Source organism: Pomacea canaliculata, linkage group LG11 (genome assembly GCF_003073045.1).
Source record: "Pomacea canaliculata isolate SZHN2017 linkage group LG11, ASM307304v1, whole genome shotgun sequence".
In the NCBI taxonomy this organism is placed as follows: Eukaryota; Metazoa; Mollusca; class Gastropoda; order Architaenioglossa; family Ampullariidae; genus Pomacea; species Pomacea canaliculata.
The window spans coordinates 17,852,736-17,872,434 of record NC_037600.1 but is presented as its reverse complement, the minus strand read 5'-3'; the positions used below and the strand labels follow the sequence as shown (position 1 = coordinate 17,872,434).

Sequence of the window (19,699 nt, the reverse complement as noted above, 5' to 3'; positions counted from 1 at the left end):
TTCTTTTCAACCTCTGGAACGAACGAATGATTGATACCTTATGTGCATATGATTGTATTATATTGCAAGATATTGTAATTTCTATTTCATGTATCTGTGAGACAAAATAAATGTTATATATTAAAAAAAAAAAAAAAAAAAAAAAAAAGTATTAAAACCACCTCAAAAAAAAAAAAAAAAAAAAAAAAAAAAAAAAGTGTTACAAAATGAAGACAAGAAGATAAGATTAAATAAAGACATAAAGTGAGATAACTGAAAGTACAAATTATGTATTTATATAATAAAAATGTAAAGACAAAGAATGTGTGATAAAATAAAGTTAGAAATGGAACTAACTAAATTTATACCCTGACCCTAACATTTATAAGTCTGTGGTTAGGTTCGTCTTGGCCATGGGACCTTAAGACCATAGTTTTTCTTCCATCCCAGGGAATAAATATATAACCAGTTCTGGAAACTTCTTAAGAAAAGCTATTATGCTTACTGTAGACTTTAAGATTTTGTTTGTTCGTGCACAACAAAAACAAGCAATAACCCGAGCACAGAATGCCAAAAATACATTGGTCCCACGGTAAAGGGTATTGGTCCTATATACTTTCTGTGGCACCTGTATGTTTTCTGTGGGACCAGTATGATTTCGGCATTCTTCACAGCAAGGGAAGTGGCTGTGACTAATGAACTACAACAACAACAACAACTACAACAACAACAACAACAACAACAACAACAACAACAACAACAACAACAACAACAACAACAACAGCAGCAGCAGCACCAGCAGCAGCAGCAACAACAACACACCACAAATTTTAGCAGATTTATCTTCTTAAAATGCCGAGGTCTGATTTAAAATAGATGCTCTTGATTATACAGTGTTATCATATTTAAAACAAATTTGATTAAAATTTAAATTTAAATAAAACTGGTTATCTACAAAGATTTAAGGTCTAAAAGTATTTAAAGTTAGAAATGTGTTTTCCGACTGGCCCCAGAAGACTTTTCAGGGGAGATAAAATTCGGTTTCTCGTAGTTGTTATGCATACGTCCTCTCGCACGAAATACCTTTCATTCATTCATGGATAATAAATTTATTTGTAAGTCCCCCAGAAATAGCTGAGTGCGGAGTCACGCAGGCGCGGCAGAGGAGGAGTCGGCAGTGGCACCGGGTGGCGATATGGAACATTACTCGTGTACTTGCGGTGACCTGTGACCTGTAAACACACACCGACCGAATGGCAATTGATGACTTCTGGTTAAACAAACACGACCGTGGATGTCTGTAAGGATGGGCATTGGAGATGAGGCAAGAATTACTGTTTGTCATCAACTGGTTCAGCGCCATCCAGGCGAAGGATAAAAAAAAAAAACCACTCGAAAATATTTTATTTGTCATAACATAAAGTACACCAGTCCATCTGAACGCATTTACTAACATTCATTTTGGAATATAACAGCTTCAGAATTTTTTAAGCATGCAAGTCTCTGTGTTGCTGTCCACTGATATGCTAATATTTGTTCTTTGAAAGAGGCAAACTTTTTGTGACCATTTTATGTAAAATGTAAGTTTGTCTGAAAGCATGCTGATCTGTTTATTGTAAAATACTGTTTAGTCTCTGACTTCCTGCAATGAAAGTCACTGCAGACAGGTGTGTGGCGATGTTTGATGCGACAAACCAAACAAACATAGAATGCAAGTGCATCCGCATCAGCGCGGGTCGACTTTGATGGACACTGTTCGCTTATCTCTAAATCCCTCTTCAAAATTCCCAAGTATCTCAAGTATGTCAAGTATTGTAAGTGTTGTAAGTACGTCAAGTATCTAAAGTATGTCGAATATTTGTAGTGTATGAAGAGCTTGTGCGAGGTTTGATGCACAACCACTTGTCACTCCAGTGTTAATGTTAGACCGAGAACTGTTTTGTGGTGTAAACGTGTATTTTACAGACACAAATACACTCAGAGGCCATGTATTTACTTTTTCAATTTGGCGTTGACTAGACCAACACGCGCAGACGAATCCAGTCGCTCTTACCTGGAGCCAACTATTGGGCGGTGTAGGATCACGTGACTAGAGTCAGCAACGCGATCTGTCGTGATGTTGATGCCGAGTGGGTGTGTGTGTGGGGGTTGTCTGCCAACAGTCAACAGAACTGAGATTCCACTCGCCCCTCAGATGTCGCACACTTCCCTTCGTGACGAGGGCGACGCAACGGTTAGCGCCTGTCACCAATACAGTGAGGGTTGACTGTCCTGGGTTCAGCTCTCGTCTCGGGCAAGCTGTTCTCTATCTGCATGTGGCATCTGTTTACAGAGCTGGCTGTCGTCGTGATGTAGCCTTAGTTGCTGGCTCGGCTAAAACACCAATCCTCCCCCATTCGTGACATCTACATAATCAGATAATCCGACTCTCACACGATCAAGGCAAATTGACCTATCTTTACTCGCCATCGTCTGTCTTGCATGTATGTTAATTAATTGTGTTCATTCGGAAATTTGGTTACCGTTGTAAACAGTAGTTTGCGGACGAAGATATATTTATGTGGCCACGCCTCCGTCGTGCATTTCATGGATCTCCCCGCCTCTTTATGCGCGGCCACGCCTCCGTTGAGAATTTTTTTTCTGGCCACACCTCTGTCGTAAATTGATGGATGTCCCCGCCTCCTTTAGCTGCCATTTGAACCTCTTACTCGGAGAGACTCTTACTAATCAGCGCAGTGGACTTGGCTTGGACTGTGTCATATCGGACTTGGAGAAAGGTGATTTGAGTAAGTACATTTACAATATACGTTTTTCAGGGCCAGTTTATTTACTTAACGTTGATGTTGGTAAATAAAATACCACACATAGCCACACATTCGCTTCCATGGTCGTAAATACTTCTGGTGTAAAATGTCTTTAGATTAACATCGGGAAAAGGGCGTGTCTGCGTCTTTCAACTTTGACACCGTCTTCTTTGGAGTTGATCTCGGCGAACACCCTCGAAACACATCACGTGTCAACAGTTTCTTGTCAGCTCTGTCGCTCTCCTCCTCTCTCCTATCATTCGGACCAGAGAGAAAGAGACCCAGAGAGAGAGAGAAAACAAATAAAAGCGAGGAGACAAGAAAAATAAGAGAAAGAAGAGTCGTGAGCAGTTGTTGCTTCACTCAAGATTCACAGACGACACAGCATCGCGGTGCTAATTGATATTAATCATTTTCTTAACCTTAGATACTGCAAATCAGGATGGCTGAAATGTTGGGATAATATGACACTTTGCATGCTCACTTCAAGTTATTTTTAACATCGGAAAAAGTATTAAACCACAGAAAAAAATCTAACAAAGAAATCGCTTTAAAAATTAAGAAAATCAATTGTGTCTCGTTTGCACACTCACACACACGCACGCGCACGCACGCACGCGCACACAAATCACCACATTGTGGAGACCGTGACACTGATGGTTGACTGCAGCCAAGTCTTCGTCCACTTCCTTCGATTGTCAGCTCAGTGGCATGGGATTGTATGGATATTATACATCCGCACAGTTTTGTTTCGACGATTTCAAAACACAACAACAACAAAAACTTGCGGCAGACAATCTACATCGCTGTTTATCACATCGATCATCGACAGTGTAACACCAGCGAGTGTGCAAATACACACACTCTAACGCGCTGCCGCAGATATTTCTCCAATTTGAATAGGAAATAAGGTCGTCCGAATCGCTCAGTCAACAGTTCGAATTGTTATTGCATGCGGATCCCCCAGGCCCCAGCAGAAATAATATTTTTTCCCCTTTCCTCTGCTGCAGAGATATCCCCCCATGCTAAAAACCCTCCTCCCCTCCAACCCATCTTTTTTTTTCTGTTTTGAGGCGTTCACTGGGTTCACAGCGACTTCCCCATTGTGTGCACGTGACAGTCCGGCCCTTGTCATGTACACGCCTGTCACGTGACCCTTGCCGCTTCCGCTAACCTCCCTCCTCTACTGTCACGTGATCCTGGCCGCTTCCACTAACCTCCCTCCTCTCCTCTGTCGTCGTATTTGTAGTACAGTCGGGGGCCCAGGCCCCAGTGTGTCGCGGCTCACAGCTGCACAGCCATTCCCTCCCTATTCCCTCGGTCGTCACCGAGCTCTGTCCACCCTCCCGTCATCAACGGAGGTATGAGAGCTGCGACTGCACAACACTGAAACCTCAAAGCCACACAAGGTAGGTGATGATGAAAGGCTAGAAAGCAAGAAGAAAAGAAAAGAAAATTAAGGAAAGATACACAATATAAACTTATTAACATATATCGGAAAGTAAGTCGTTTACCTGTGTTAGCTGCAGGCTCAGGTGCAAAAATCGTAAACTTTCTTCTGTATTCTGGTTTAGTCTTGAGGATGGCTTGTGCTTGTGTGTATGTACAGCGTGCATCGTCGGTTGACAACATCTTGCCTTGGGAGGATACGGGTGACACGCACGTCAAGGTGCGTGTCCTGTTTTCTTCGCACGTCGCTTAATTGGTCTTTCGGAGAAAAAGAGAAGTTTATTTTCTTCTTGGCAAGTGGCTGTGAAGAAGGTCAGGTTTTACTAGATTGTGTTGCTGTCTTTTACATGAGAGGGAATGTCGCTGGGTGGTCCACCTGTGTAGGTGAGTATGGATTGTGCGTTTGTGTGAAAGAGAGAGTGAAGGGAAAAAGTAAGAAAGGACCCTCCACAGAAAGGTCCCTGACACTCCGTTGCCCCTTGCTGACACATTGGATGTCAGTCAGTCGTCAAAGTAAGTCCATGTCAAGTAAGTCCTTCTAAACCGGACACACCATACACGTGAGTGTTTGGTAAACTGTTTACACGGTCGTCATGTCAACATTTACCCTACAATGTCCGGTTCAATATGTTGTTTGACTAATCAAGCAAAGATTGAGTGTAAAGGTTTAGTTTTCCAGGTTCCCCCCAAAGATCATCTTACTTCGACTGCGTTTACCTCAGAATAATCGAGTCAGTCAGTCGTGATCGACATCCTGCTTAACAGTATTAATTACAGCATTTGTCTCGTGTGTAGATGTTTGGTAGAGAGTCTGTCACCCCTGAAGTTCACAGGTGAACTGTAGTAGTACCTGGGTATCAAGCTGGGATCTCAGGGGCAATAGAACCGTACGACACGCTCTACTTACGTAAGGGTTAACGTTCTCGAAAATGACCACGACATCACAGAAGAGCTAATTTGCATAATGAGCTGTGGAGCTCGCAGACCGCACGTGTAGCGTGACACACATTCATTTCTTGTAAAAGTCGCGCTATTCTCGGGTATTTCTCTTCCATTTTCTTTTTACCACGGTTGATGGCGACGCCAATTCAAGCGTGAACTTTAACGGTCGGAGGGCATGGAGGTTCGTAAGGACCCAACAAGCTACCTATGACTTTCCTTATGTACTTGCTCTCACAGGGTCAAAGGTCAAGTAAAGACTGGGCGCTGTTTCTCTAAATGGATAATTATATTAAATGGTAAACACATCGATGACTAGCCCCTGTGATTAAGCCTCTGTGAGGAAGGAGGACAGCGTGTTGCTTCAAAACAAGTCGCCCACATTCGAGAACGGTGAAAAGTTTATCTGACTATGTTTACCGGTGATGTTTGCCCGAATGTCAGTAAATAACATCTGGCGTCGAGCTTGGGTGTCGAAATAAGCGAGATCCTGTCGCTCGCTTGCAGTTTATTTTGTGGGAAAGGGTCTTCACCTAGTTGGCCATTTCAGGGTGAGAGTTGAGGGGTGAAGAAGGAGAAGAAAACCGGCGACGACCAGCGAGAATAATAGCAATACTCTGAGCAATACAAAGAGTAAGAGACGACATCACAAGCGTTTCACCAGTACAGTACCCGGGCCACCCCACTGACAGTAAGAAAAGGGGTGGGAACAAGAGATATCGCATGTTCAAGATAGGTTCAAGGTCCTTGAGCTTGGTGGCAGTAGTGGGGCAGTGAACTGATGGCCTATGTAGGGCGACACTAAAAACAGTCATTCTGTTTGCTGAAGTACTGCCTCCCTCTCCCCCGGCAGCTTCGAACCAGCAGTCTTTGTGTCTGTAGTTTCAGCATGGCATACTTTCTAATTCACCCTTCTGTCTGACGACACCCAAGATTCCCAGTCCATTATTGGCATTTGGTTTGGATACAGGCAATACACTGGTATTGGTCCAGAAAGCGGTGTCCACGTGCGTGGGAAACAAAGATTTAAGACAAGACAAGAGGGAAAGGGTTCAGACAAGTTCTTGAAAGATCGACGCGCAGGCAAATAGTCAGGAGGGGTGGAGGCTTTGGCTTCGTGAGATCCGTTCATTCAAACGAAACTTTTAGCCGCCGAGTGTCTCTTGACCTGATTTTAAGTTTTCTGTGAACATAATTGAGAGAGAAGTGCATCCTGACATTGTTATTATCATATCACCCACCAATAATCACTACCTTCCTGCTTACAAGATGTCATCTCTGGTCTTGTGTTCTCGCACGGCTCCCCGCCCCCTGGGTAACCACGGGAAATGGTTTACAACCGACTCCAACACTCCTAAGGCAGTCATTAGAGTAGGAGCATCCGGACTTTTTTAATTGTCTTTAGGTAAACATAATTTTTGGGAAGATGAGAAAAGTGGTTTTTAGAAGAAACAAGTGTTTTAGAAGGAGAAAGGCAACAACCGGACTTGCGGTACAAGTCATGCCACCAATAATATCTGTGAATTGTGGGTTCGAACTATAAACAGTATGGTTTATGGTTTATCTCGCTGCATGCGTGCGAGTCCTGTTCATCAAGTACGTGGGCGAGTCAGTTGTAGAGGGAGTGGGTCGGCATACCTGTACACCCGTACAAACACCCACCAAGTCACCTGTCTAAAAAAAAAAAAAAAAAAACAGCCATAAAGGCCACGAGCACATCATTCATACTCGATCGTGTGCCGCATAGCAAGCACTTACAAATCTTATGGGCGACTGTTTGGTGACAGGGCGGAGACGATGTTTGATGGTGCATGGCGAGGTCTCAAATCGCCACCCGGGTGGATGGAACGGTTCGACTACCTGTGTGATTTGCATCTATCAGATAATAATAAAGATATTGTATCCTGCCTTCTGCCTTCACACTCTCGCATTCTCTCGGTTAAGGTTAGTTTTATGTTGTAACATAACACAGGATGTAGAGACCAGACACTTCAGACCTTTAGGTGTCTGTGGAAATCGTGGAACTACCCAGGACTGGCCCATGTCTCTTTACCTGGTCTCGCCAAGATGGTCTCCAGGGACGGGCTGCGACACGTCATGTCTCGTCTTCACCGATGACCATACACGATGTTAGTCATCCTGATGTTATCGTCTTCTGTCATTGGCGTTTCGACGATGTTTAACGAAGGCGCACTCTGGGGTTGAGGTGAAGTCAGCAGCAGCATGCAGGCCACACTACGGTCTTGCACTGCCTCTTTGTGTGGTCTTCTGTTGAGTCATATTCGGAAGGAAGGAAGGAAGGAACGCTAGCTGTACCCCTCCTCCACCCCAACCTTCACCCCCGCTAACTGTAAATCTTCTTTAAAAGGAAGCACATTCCCGTAGGCGAGTGGTTGGCCTGCAGCTGGCCGAGTGCGGGTGTTGTACCTACCCGACCTTTCTGTGTGCAGCAGGACCAGACCTACAAAGTCTTGTCCAGAAGTCAACAAGATCATCTAGCCACTTGATACCCGCCTGACATCACTCCTACACTCAGCAGCCATGCCTCGGGGTATGGATCACAAGGGGTAAGTCTGATCGCTCGGTCTTTCATCGTCTGATCGGTCTTTCATCTCCTTGATTTCATCTACAGTTCGTCTCCTGCTTTCTTGCCCTCGGAGTAGGTCAAAGGTTGTTGTCGCATGTTCTGAGTGTTTGACTTGCGCGGGAGGGTTGAGTTAGCGCGCGCGTGAGAAATTCCATTAATTTGGGGCATTGATGTGATAATACAATCTTTGTGGCTTTGTTATATCCAAGAGTTGATAATCAAAGATAGTTACATTTGAAAAATTAAATCTTTACATGTGAACTACAACCGACTTGGTGGACGTGCAAATTATGACCTCAGACAAACTGGATTACAACTGATTCAAGCACTTTCGGTTTACATCGGCCAGAGTTATTAAATCCGATTTACCAACTTAATTCGAGACATATGTACTTGAATAAACTTTGACACCATCAGGGACGTGAAAGTTCAGTATGTCAGGAGAGATATACAGTCGGAACTTCATTAAGTCTTTTTCCTCCTTGTTGTTGTTGTTGTTGTTGTTATTGTTGTTATTGTTGTTATTATTGTTGTTATTATTGTTGTTGTTATTGTTGTTGTTTTTTTTTCTTCTTCTTGTTTTTCCTCTTCTGGTTCTTGTTGATGTTGTTTTTCTTCTTGTTTTTCCTCTTCAGGTTCTTGTTGTTGTTGTTGTTGTTCTTCTTCTTCTTCTTTTTCTTGTTTTTCCTCTTCTGGTTCTTGTTGCTGTTGTTATTGTTGTTTTTCTTGTTGTTCTTCTCCTTCTTGTTCTTGTTCTTATTTTCGCTCAACATTAGCAATAATTATAACAATTTCGTGTAGATGCGAACTCATTGTATTATGACACTAAAAATAGAAAACAACAGCAGAATGACTTAGTACACTGTAGTACTTAGTTTACTGTAGTAAACTTGTGAGGACATAGTGACAGATGTAGAGACAAACTGTAAGGACGAGGAAGGGAAAGTGGGGAATTCCACATGAAAATTCTCCCAACTTCCATGGGATAACCAGGCTTTATGTGCACTTCTATATAAGAGGAAAAACAAAATAATATTATGGGAAGACGGAAACTCAGTCCAGCGTCTGACTGCAATGCCAGCCGACAGTCCATCACTCCCGTAGTGAAGTAAAAACACTTGGGTCGCGAAAATAAAATATTTCAAAATCAGTTTCATTTGTCTACGGTTAGATATTTAAAATGCTTACGGGGTCAGTGTGAATGATTGTTTAATAACGGAAACATTCTGACACGAGCAATACAGAGAGTAAGAGGCACTTGAACTTTGGACAGGAATTGTAATGAGCATTTGAGATGAGTTTAAAAATGTGGGCGACCTAGACCTACATTCAGCGTGTTACTCCGTTTTATTTTCATTCACTTTCTCACTTATTTTCAGTAGAAAAAAAAATCAAATGGACGTTAACCGACGACAGAATATAATTTCATATTTTCACTGTCAAACTTGGTCTGTTAGGATTAAAAAATTGTTACAAGTATAAATTTATTTGTACTGACCTAAAGTTTTAGTCAATAGGGCATTGTTTTATGTTTCAGGTTTGATCCCTATAAAATATTTGAGGTAAGTCATAAACACACCTTCAGCAGCCTTAGTGAAAACACATTTATTAATGAGAAAATGCTTAAAATATTTTTTAGCCTCTCTTACACGTGCGTGTTGTTCATGCAGATTAACAAACAAACAAACTAGTCGCCTAGACCTTTGACCTTTCTCCACACGAAGTATGGTTGTTACCACGGATGTTCTTTAGAAGTGTTCATTCGTCCTTCTTTCCTGTCATGGGGCCATCGCTGACCCCTGGGTAGGGTGGACGTGACACTGTGGGGGTGGGAGGGTGTTTATTAAATTGTGGGAAGTAGATTTGTCGTGTAGAGAATTAGCTGTTGGATTTTAATTTTGATGTGTGACTGTTTAGAACATCCTTGTTGTATTTGTTGTGAAGGCAGAATTGTGTTTTATTCGACTGTTTTTGAAGGTAACCCACAGACCCTGCACTTATCTGTCTATCAAAGTTCTTCAAGGCAGGAACATAACAAAAGGATGGGCAAGAGATTTAGGCAAGTAACAAACAAACAAACGAACAGTCAAACCTTATGCTTTGGTTCAAAGACAGATTCTTTCGCCCCGAGTGTGCGTGCGCGTGTGTGTGTATATATATATATGTGTGTGGTCATCCTTTTCATTATGTTATTGGCTTCTTGGTATATTCAGTATTTCAAACACGAATGTTAATACATTTCTCTACCTCCCGGATAGGTAGCGGAGAGAAAAGACTCTATCTCTCATTTTATGTCTTGCTGTGCAGTTGACACACCGGACCCATACCTGACTCTGTTCATCAAAACAGCACCAAATGGATGGCACCAGACGACTACAAGAGACAATGATGTTAACCCCATATGGAATGAGACTTTCACATTCCTCCTGGATTCTAATGTCCACAACGAATTAGGTGAGAGAAGGAATCAGCTGCCTCATCTTTTTTTTTTCTCCCACTAACACCTGTTCAGATATTAAGTTAATCTCGTTTGAACCACTATAAAATTTGAGCATAATTTTGTCCCAAATGTTAAAACCTGTTGTATTATTGACATGAAAGGTATTAGGATATTAGATTTCTTATGTTGCTAAAGAATAATGAAAATTCTAACATCATCAGTATAGCAGGATTAATCATAATATTGAATACAAAAACATTTGATGGTTGTGTTTCATCTTAACTTTACTGGGCTATAGTGGACATGAAGGGTGAGTAGAAGTAAGATTGACCCTGAGACACCATTTAATTACAGTCTGTACATGTTTGTGGGTGTTTGCTTGCCCAGCAATTAGTTTTCCTCTCTTGGCACATACATTAAAATACTCACACATTATTTTTCAACAGAAATTTCTCTGATGGATGCCAACTATACAATGGATGAGCATCTGTGCACGAGGCACCTCCCTCTAGATCCTCTCCCTTTTGATAACAAACAGAAAGTGACCATCAAGTTCAATGAGGTGTGTTATAAATATCTACTGCATTTGAGGGAATTAAAGTTGCTTTGAAAGTGGAAAATTTAAAGTTGATCTTCTTTAATTATTTTGTAGTACAGTAATTTGCTCTCTCTCCCTCTCACACACACATAATGTTTTTATGTAAATGTGTATACTAAGCAGGAAATAAACTGTCAAATATTTATATAGACACATATAGAAAAACATTGTTAAAACTTTCTTTCTTTTTCAGACATCCGAGGTAGATATTGAAATGTGGGCAGAACTGGAGTAAGTGATATCTGGAGTTATTTTAATTTCCCCAGTTAAGCATCTTTTCTCTCTCCCATTAGATTTAACATGCAGCAAGTAATACTTTTCAGCTTATGAAATAGAAAATTTTTGCAAGCATTTCTTTAGTCTGCTCACTCAGTCAAGACACATTCACTTGGTATCACATACAGCTGAGATACTTTTAAATGTTTAAAAAAAGCTTGGTTTATTCCATAGGGGTGATACTCAGCTACGTTACAGCCTTGCCCTGTGTGATGAAGAGAAGAGATTCATTGACACTAGAAAACAGAAGATTTTTCGTGCTATGAAAGACATCCTAAAAGTAAATGCTCCAAGGAATATGAGAGAGGTAATATTTGCCCATGTCCTCAAAGCTTTTTACTTTCGTTGCTGCCATAGATTTATAAAGCATGGACTGATGTTTTTTATTTTTGTACAAAACGCTGTATAACACTGGTGGCAGGTTTTTTGGAAAACTGAAAAAATGTATACATAGAAAAGATAAAATTGTATTTGGCATCATGACCTTCTAGTAATGGATACAAAAAGTATATACTGTATTGCTGATGATGTTGGTTCCTGGGTAATGGCCCATACTGTGAAATGCTTGGGTAAGTACCTCAGTGAAAAGAATAAAATCTGAAATATTTTGTATGAAAATGCCACCATTACCACCGTTTACTTTCTCAGGTACCTGTCATCGGTGTTATGGGGTCAGGAGGGGGCTTTCGTGCCCTGACAGGATTTAGTGGGGTCATGAGTGCCCTGGTTGAAACAAGAATCTTAGACATGGTCACTTATGTAGCTGGCCTTTCCGGATCTGCCTGGTAAGTGAATATCCAGAGAAAACTTGTGCTTTATTTAGCTCACGATCTGTGTTCTTGTGCTCAGAGAAAATAAAGTCTTCATAGTTGGCAATGACACAATATTTGTAAAAGCTGCATGCATTGTTGCTTTGTCTGATGAAGATAGCAAAAAGCTCCAAAAATCTACTGTTATAATCATCTGTTGTTATTTTCTTCATTAAATTTTACAATTTTTTTCCATCTTAAGCTCTTATCATTCCATTTATAAGTAAATACAAGATAATTTATAAATAAATACAAAGCAGATACAATTAGGAGTTAACATCCCAAGCACTTAAAATGCATTCTTTCTTTCAGGTATCTATCACAGCTTTACTCACACCCTGACTGGCCCAAGAAAACCCCGAAAGACTTACAGGAAGAGCTGAAGAAGAACATAGACTCAAGTCCTTTCCGGCTTTTGGGGCCACAAAGTATGTACCGGTATATCCGTCGAATTCTGGAAAAACGTCGTCGTGGACAACCTGTCTCTTTCACAGACTTCTTTGGACATCTTGTTGGGGAAACTCTTCTTCGAGGGGTAAGAACGCAAAAACTTGTCCAGAAGTGACAGATTTAGTAATGTTGTTATCTATATCATATTTTTGAATTTTATTTTTTGTGTACTCTTTTGAGTGAATCTGTTCTGTTTGTTTGAAAGGTTTCCAGATTTCCTGTTTGTTTGAAAGGAATAATAGTGGTGGGCAAGAATAAACAAAAAAAATTCCTTTGCTTGTAAAGAACTGCTGACCAGCAATTCTGAGCATAGTGATGTGATAAAAAAAACAATGATCAGTGAAAATGTTCTTGGAATAAGAGATCTCTCTCTCAATGACCAGCCCAACTCCCACAGTAAAACCTCCCTATTAAAACTCACTAAAATCTGCCAGATAAAAGCCACCACAGGTCATAACTGAGGGGTGTTATAGTAAGGAGATCAACCAATCTGTTTTTATTCTGGAAACCATGACTGCAAGTGAGGAGTGCATGCAGCTTTTACATTTAGTCACTTGGCCAGAACCAGTCTAGTTTTAAAATATAATTTTTTTCAACACTCTACTTTTGCAGAAACATCATAATCGAGCATAAACTGTTGGTCATAATTTGGGCTGGGTAGGTAGTTGTCATAAATATGTGTATGTAATGAAATGCATCTTTGAAAACATTTTGGGTCATAACTAAGAGGTGGTTGTATTAGGGAAGGCCTTAATCAGGAGGTTTTACAAATTGCATTAAATAATAAACATACTTAGAGATATATACAGCCAAGAATCGAGAGGATTTTGTTGAGAGTTTCTTGTGAATTTCATGTTCTTCCTGTTACACAGAGACTGGATGCCAAACTCTCAGATCAACAGGTGAAAATTCAAGATGGCAACATCCCAATGCCTCTGTACACTTGTCTTCATGTGAAAAAACATGTTTCTGCAATGATTTTCCATGGTAAGTCTTTCAATTCCAGTTTGTTAGTTTTATTTATAATAATGGAATTATAGCTATTTCCAATTGTTATGAGTTTAGGTATGGAGTAGGGGACTTAGGGATTTCAATAATACATACAGCAGCATCATAAAACCTATCTGAGGGAGGTAGTAGCCAATATGTTGATCTGCTGACAGCCTTGCTGGAGGATTGCATGCCTAGACCTTTCATGTGCTAGGCCTTATAGATGTGACTATGCATTTAAGTAAAAGTGAGATGTCAGAAGGATGCACCTAGTGACACCTAGTGTCACTAATAGTTGCAGTCACATCAATGAAACTCAGGAAAGGGAAATAACCAGTTTCCCCGTGTGAAGCTGCGGGGGAGGAGACATTCAGCATTAACTTGTTTTGCTAGCAATGGATGAGTAGGAACATCTGCAGCACTTACAGAAGCTCACTGTTTGTGAAGAGGTGGAGATAACCTCGACAAAATTAGCAGATACATGGTATGTGACCATGGGTCTCTTGTGGGTAGATGAGCCTTACATTGGTCAATCAGTTGAATGACTAAGAGAGGTGGGTTCTCCAGTGACATACTGCTATAGATGTAGATTTTAATGGAAGGTGTGATATGACAGAAATTCAGTGCTCAGTAGTGCTCAATGTGGATGATTTTGCATCATTGAAGGGAGATGTGAAGGTTAGCGTCCTTACATAGAGTTCTTTGTATTGACACTGTGAGGGTGCAATTTATACTTGTGTGACATTGTAGGACTAAAAAGAATATAACAAATATAAATATTGAACACGTGTTTTTTTGTAAAGCACTTTAAGCCCTCCATGATGGTGGGAAAAGGCATCATCATCATCATCATCGTCACTTTTTGAGATTGTGTGGAAGGGACAAACTGTGTTTGTTAATGTTATGCTGTATATTGTACCCTGCATGAATGTGTAGATATAAGTATGAATAGAGTATAAGCATAAGAACATAACAATAAAATGGAGAACCTACCATTGCAGTATTCTTAACCCCAGAACCAGTGTTATCTGCACAAAAAGTCATGATAACCAACATATTAGGATCTTGTGTGGTGATGCTTTAACATGTCTTAAAATAGATAGATATGTGAGTAACCCAAGAGAAAAAAAAATCATGCTTGACTGATTCAAATGTGTTGTTTCAGAATGGGTAGAATTCTCTCCTTTTGAAATTGGAATGCCAAAATATGGGACTTTCATGAAACCACAGCTGTTTGGCAGCAAGTTCTTCATGGGACAAATAGCCAAGAGCTACCAGGAGCATCCATTACACTTCCTACAAGGTTAGCTCCCCTGCTACACAAGCTGCTGGTCTTTGAACAAAGGAAAGAAGAATTCACTGTTAATGGCTTTAACACTCATGACAGAATTTTGTTCATCAAAGTTATGTTAAGTTGGGGGAATTACTGAGTTATTTAAATAATACATTTCTAGTGAAATATGTTTGTGTAGGCTAAGATTAATGTGTTTTGATAGATTATGCGATTTTCCATTCTTGTGAGGCCGGATTTTTGTGGGACAGGATACATGTATTTGGTTTTTGCTGAAGTGGGAGGCCTGGGGAGCTAGTAGCCAGCGGCCTGCTGGTCTATCCAGCAGGAAGAAAGAAAATGTTTGGGAAGATGAAAGCAGGAAAAGGAGAGTGTTAAGCTTTGCCTTCCGCATGTCATTGTGGATTGTTATCCAGCACAATGATTCCACCATCATGGATGATTATCTGGCACAATAATCCCAGTACAATGATGAGATTAAAAACAAAAGTGCCAGTCAATAGATACTAAAATCAAACTCAACTGAGAAAATCACAAAAATGCAGGACCTAGGTCCGTCAAGTCTATCTAGACATAAACTGTGCTGAAAATTAGCCTGTGTAACACCATTTTTGCCAGTACAGTTGCTTCTATGATATATAAGAAAAGATTTCAGTATGTTTTAATCCTTGATCTTCATCAGAAAATAGCCCTTCTTACTCAGGGTTCAGAATGTAATTCTTTTGGAATGTATTCAGAATTCACAGAATTTTGATTTTTGGCATTAGACATAAAAAGTTTGGTAAACAATTATTGTAATCATGTTTTGCTTGCAATATGAAAATCAATTTGATTCATGCAGCTATTCATCAATCTGCTGAGTAGCTTATGCAGTCATTCAGTTGTCATCTTGATGAGATGCATATCTAGTTTTATAATTTCCTGTATTCTGATTCTGTAAATGTCTTTATTGCACTTATTCAGTGTGTGATACATTTTACATAGGAATATGGGGGAGTGCTTTCTGCATCCAGTTTAAATCCCTTCTTCAGAATGACAAGCACTTGGATGCAGTGGAGTTGATGAGACGAGAACGTGAAGAACTTGGTGAGGGATCCTCAAAAATTTGGATTCGTTGACATTTTTTTTCCCTTTTCTTCCACAGTGTACTGTTTGGGCTTTAGTTGCAACAATGACTAATGTACTTTGCAATATTCTAATTTTGAAAACTATATGTAGTAATTTTACCGCTCCTACAAGCTCCAGGTAAGCTTGAGTGCTCTCTGTTGATCATTTCCAGAAAAAGAGTTGCTGAAAGAAATTGATAACCAGGATGATGAGGACAGTGAATCCAGTGAAGAAGAATCTGAGGCAGAAATGGAAATAGTAAAACCACTCAAAACTCGTACTCGTTCAATCCGCCGAAAACCATCCAAGACAGAGCACCACAAGAAACAGACATTCTGGAATGGCATGCTGACACGTTTATTTGATAGTTCCTTCATGCAGACAATTGAAGGACGAGCAGCTATGGTGCACAACTTCATGCGTGGCTTGTCACTCGTTGATATGTATCCTTTCTCTCCTTTTTCTCAAGCTGAAGAGGAGCCAATGAAATCCCCAAAGGGTAAGTATAGAAAATACAGTCTACTTACTCTAGAGTTTTATTTTCCTATTATGAATTTCATCTGTAATGGTTGGACTAGCTATTTCATGTAAGTGGGGGTCTGGTGGTGTGATGGCTAGCTCCTGTCACCAATACAGTGAAGATTGGCTGTCCTGTCTTGGGCACGCTGTTCTTTCTCTGCATGTGGCATCTGCTTACAGGGCTGACTGCCTTGCTGTGATATAGCTTTAGTTGCTGGCTCGGCGTAAAACACCAATTCTCCCCCCTCTCCCCAAATTAATGTAAATAATTGCTTTTGTCATTATATTTCATGCACATATCATTATTTTAACTGATTGGTCTTTAAATATGTAAGAATGATCTAGGATTTTTTATCTTTAACTGTTTTATAACTTCTTTACATTGCAGATGCTTTACTGTGACAATAGTTAAGAACTCTTTAATTTGTCTTTTTGTTATATAACATATATTTTAAAATCCTTCTCCCCACCCTTTTTTGAAGCTTAATTGGAGATTACTTCCTTTGCACTCTTCTGTTTGAAATTCTTTAGCTCTTGACAGAAAGGGTGTACTGGTTCTCTGTTAAATGTTTTATCGCTAAATAAAGCACATTTCAAGTACTTTGATGAAGACACATTATAATCTTTTGTTCTCATCTTTATCATTGAAGAGACCTTCCAACATATTTTTGAAATGCATCCAACACATTTGAAACGAATGTACGTGGTGGATGGAGGCCTGACATTCAATTCACCATACCCTCTTCTTCTGAGACCTCAGCGACATGTTGATTTGATCCTGTCTTTTGACTTCAGTGCCCGTCCATCAGATTCTACTCCTCCTTTCAAAGTAAGCTGCACACGTTGGTTTATTTACAATCTTTACTTAAATATGTCTTACCTCCCTTATCCAGGATTATATATACTTCCTCTGCTCACCACATTTTGTATGCCTGACACATCTCCTGCTACATGGAGTTCTGTCTGATTTTTAGTACAGGGATTTGCACTTAACTGTATTACACTCAAATTCATTAAAATGTTATAAAAGGGACTTGAAGAAAATTTACTGCAATATTTTATGCAAAGATGTAAATGTATGTGTGCAATCCAAATACCAATCCAGGTAATATAGTATGGAATATATAATATATAATGCTTTTTTAAAATGAGGGGTTACAAATACAGCTATTGATATTTGCTCCTACGTACTGTCCTAAACCAAATTTTATACAAAAATTAGTTTTCAACATTAAGAAACTGTACACTGGTTGGAGGAAAATGATTTACTTTATTTAAGAATGTGTTAAAAAGTTTTAAACTTGTTACAGGAACTTCTATTAGCTGAAAAATGGGCCCGACTAAACCATGTGCCATTTCCACCCATTGACCCAACAATTGTGGACCGGGAGGGCTTGAAAGAGTGCTATGTGTTCAAAGATTCCAGAGATCCCCACTGCCCTATTGTCATGCATTTTGTTCTCATCAACATCACCTTCAGAGACCAGAAAAAACCAGGTATTTAGAAATGACTTGATGGAATCAGAAGTTTGTTTATTTGTCCCTAATCGGTAGTGTAGTGGTTAAAACATTCGCCTGTCACCACTGCAGTGAGAGGCTCTGGGTTCAAATCTCGTCTCAGGACACTCTCTGTATGTGACACTTGCTTGCAGGGCTGGGTGTTGGGAGTTTTCTCCGTGTACTCTGGTATCCTCCTCCTCTCCATCTATTCACAGTGCTAAATCGCCTTACTTTCCTACTAAATTAAACAGTCAACAAACCCAACCTCACTAGCAATTTGTTTTGACCTAATATTGTTGTCATTTATATATTTTTTTAATCCATTTCACAGGTGTCCCACGCACTACAGCAGAAGAGAAAAAGTTTGCTGACTTTGACTTATTTGACGATCCAGAACGGCCATATTCCACATTTAACTTTCGTTACACACACAAAGCATTTGACAGACTGGCACAGTTAACAGAGTTCAACACACAACTGTTCAAAGAGCAAGTCCTCTTGCAGGTCAGAAACTGTATCCGAGCCCGTCGGCGCCATAGTATTCGTCGACCATGCAAGCTGAAGGACATCAAGAGACTCAGTTTGAAAGACAAGAAGACAGAAAAGGAGCTGGAAGCATACATCAGGTCTCTAGATGAAGAGGTACAACCACTGGAAGAAAAAGGAGCGACAGATGATGAGGTCACCAAGTTGTGATGATAGATTGTTAGGAGCAGGTGATTCATTTGGTGCTATGGATTGCAGAGAAGACATGGATGAAATAAACTTACTGAAGAGTTCAATAAGGAGTACATCCACAGGCTTTAACTGGATTCCAACAATTATATATACTGGACTGGCAAATTCTGTGGAGTGATGAGTAAAGTGGGCTTTTAGATGCCAAGTAAGATACTTTTTTAGACTTCTTATAGGTAAGGTGAGGAAAAGTTTTTATTTTCCAGGCTTATATAAAAATTTTAGTTTTACATTTCAACAAAATCCACAACTGACAGGTGAAGCGTTTACAGATATTCTGTGATATCTTTGTTCTATTAGGGTAGCACAACACTAGGCCAAAAATATTTTACCATCACTGGCAATGTCAAGATTTTATTGTAAGAATTTTATTGCCTTTATACTAATAGCATTGTGAATGAAACTTTAAAAAATAGTGACAATTATCCTGATTTCAAAGTTTGATGAGAAGGATTTCGAGAAGTAGATCTTTGCATCATTTTGTAAACTGCTTTTATCAGTAGTTGCATGCTTGATTCTCTCTGGTGGCGGCTGCCATGTCGCTGCTGATGAACTAAGACATTTTCTGTTTCATTTTTTGTTACGAAGAAGATAAAATTGGCACATTTCATCTCTTGGATATTTATTCTTCTGTTTTTGCACACCAGTTGTACACTTTTTCCCCTCAGCTTTTACTTCTGCACCGATCAGATACTGTTTTCTTTTATTACCAGTTCGTAAGAATTACTTTTGTTATATAAAAGCTTTATGCACACTGTCGATGTGTAGTGTTCATATAATTTAACATTCCGTCCACTGATGTAGAGGAGAGTGTTGGTAAAATAAAGATGAGCTTCTAGTGTTTGCTTTGACCTCGTTTTGAAAATAAATATACATGTGGGTGTTTTATTTATTAAGCTGGAGAGTTATTCCTCAACATCATTCGAAGACTTTGTCACCCAGCACAAAAAATCGAAATCTGTAAACCTCCCGACCTCACGTCTCCATGTAGAAACAGGTCCTGAGGTCTCTCATCCACACACACACAGTAGAAACAGGTCTTGAGGTCTAACCCTAACCCTGACCAAGATCACTTCCCGAAAAAGCAGAGTTCAAGAGTTCTAAAAGCACGAAGGAGAGCAGAGCTGTCATCACTGAAACTCAAAGAGGGCAACTTTGGGGGTTTGCTGGACCTGAGATGGAGCTATGTTGCAAATAGTTTGTCAACAACCTTAGCAGCAACGAGT

At 40.0% G+C, this 19,699-nt stretch overlaps 1 protein-coding gene across 6 annotated transcripts; it reads left to right on the top strand.

Moving 5' to 3' along the window:
* Positions 1 to 2,692: 2,692 nt before the first annotated feature.
* LOC112575287 (cytosolic phospholipase A2-like) lies at positions 2,693 to 19,316 on the top strand. Of its 6 annotated transcripts, none has more exons than XM_025257022.1 (18): positions 3,871 to 4,192; positions 4,393 to 4,452; positions 7,625 to 7,738; positions 9,296 to 9,320; positions 9,736 to 9,817; positions 10,066 to 10,212; positions 10,645 to 10,760; positions 10,990 to 11,027; positions 11,247 to 11,379; positions 11,721 to 11,857; positions 12,194 to 12,416; positions 13,204 to 13,318; positions 14,487 to 14,624; positions 15,597 to 15,698; positions 15,892 to 16,218; positions 16,889 to 17,067; positions 17,549 to 17,735; positions 18,070 to 19,316. In XM_025257022.1, exons 3-18 carry the CDS (start codon positions 7,713 to 7,715, stop codon positions 18,432 to 18,434), a joined length of 2,340 nt encoding a protein of 779 aa, XP_025112807.1. In that variant the 5' UTR covers positions 3,871 to 4,192; positions 4,393 to 4,452; positions 7,625 to 7,712; the 3' UTR covers positions 18,435 to 19,316. The 6 variants fall into 6 exon arrangements, with proteins under 6 accessions (XP_025112808.1, XP_025112811.1, XP_025112807.1 ...); XM_025257021.1 differs by having other exon boundaries at positions 7,622 to 7,738; XM_025257023.1 differs by lacking the exons at positions 3,871 to 4,192; positions 4,393 to 4,452 and adding an exon at positions 2,693 to 2,765 and having other exon boundaries at positions 7,622 to 7,738.
* The last annotated feature ends 383 nt before the right edge of the window (positions 19,317 to 19,699 follow it).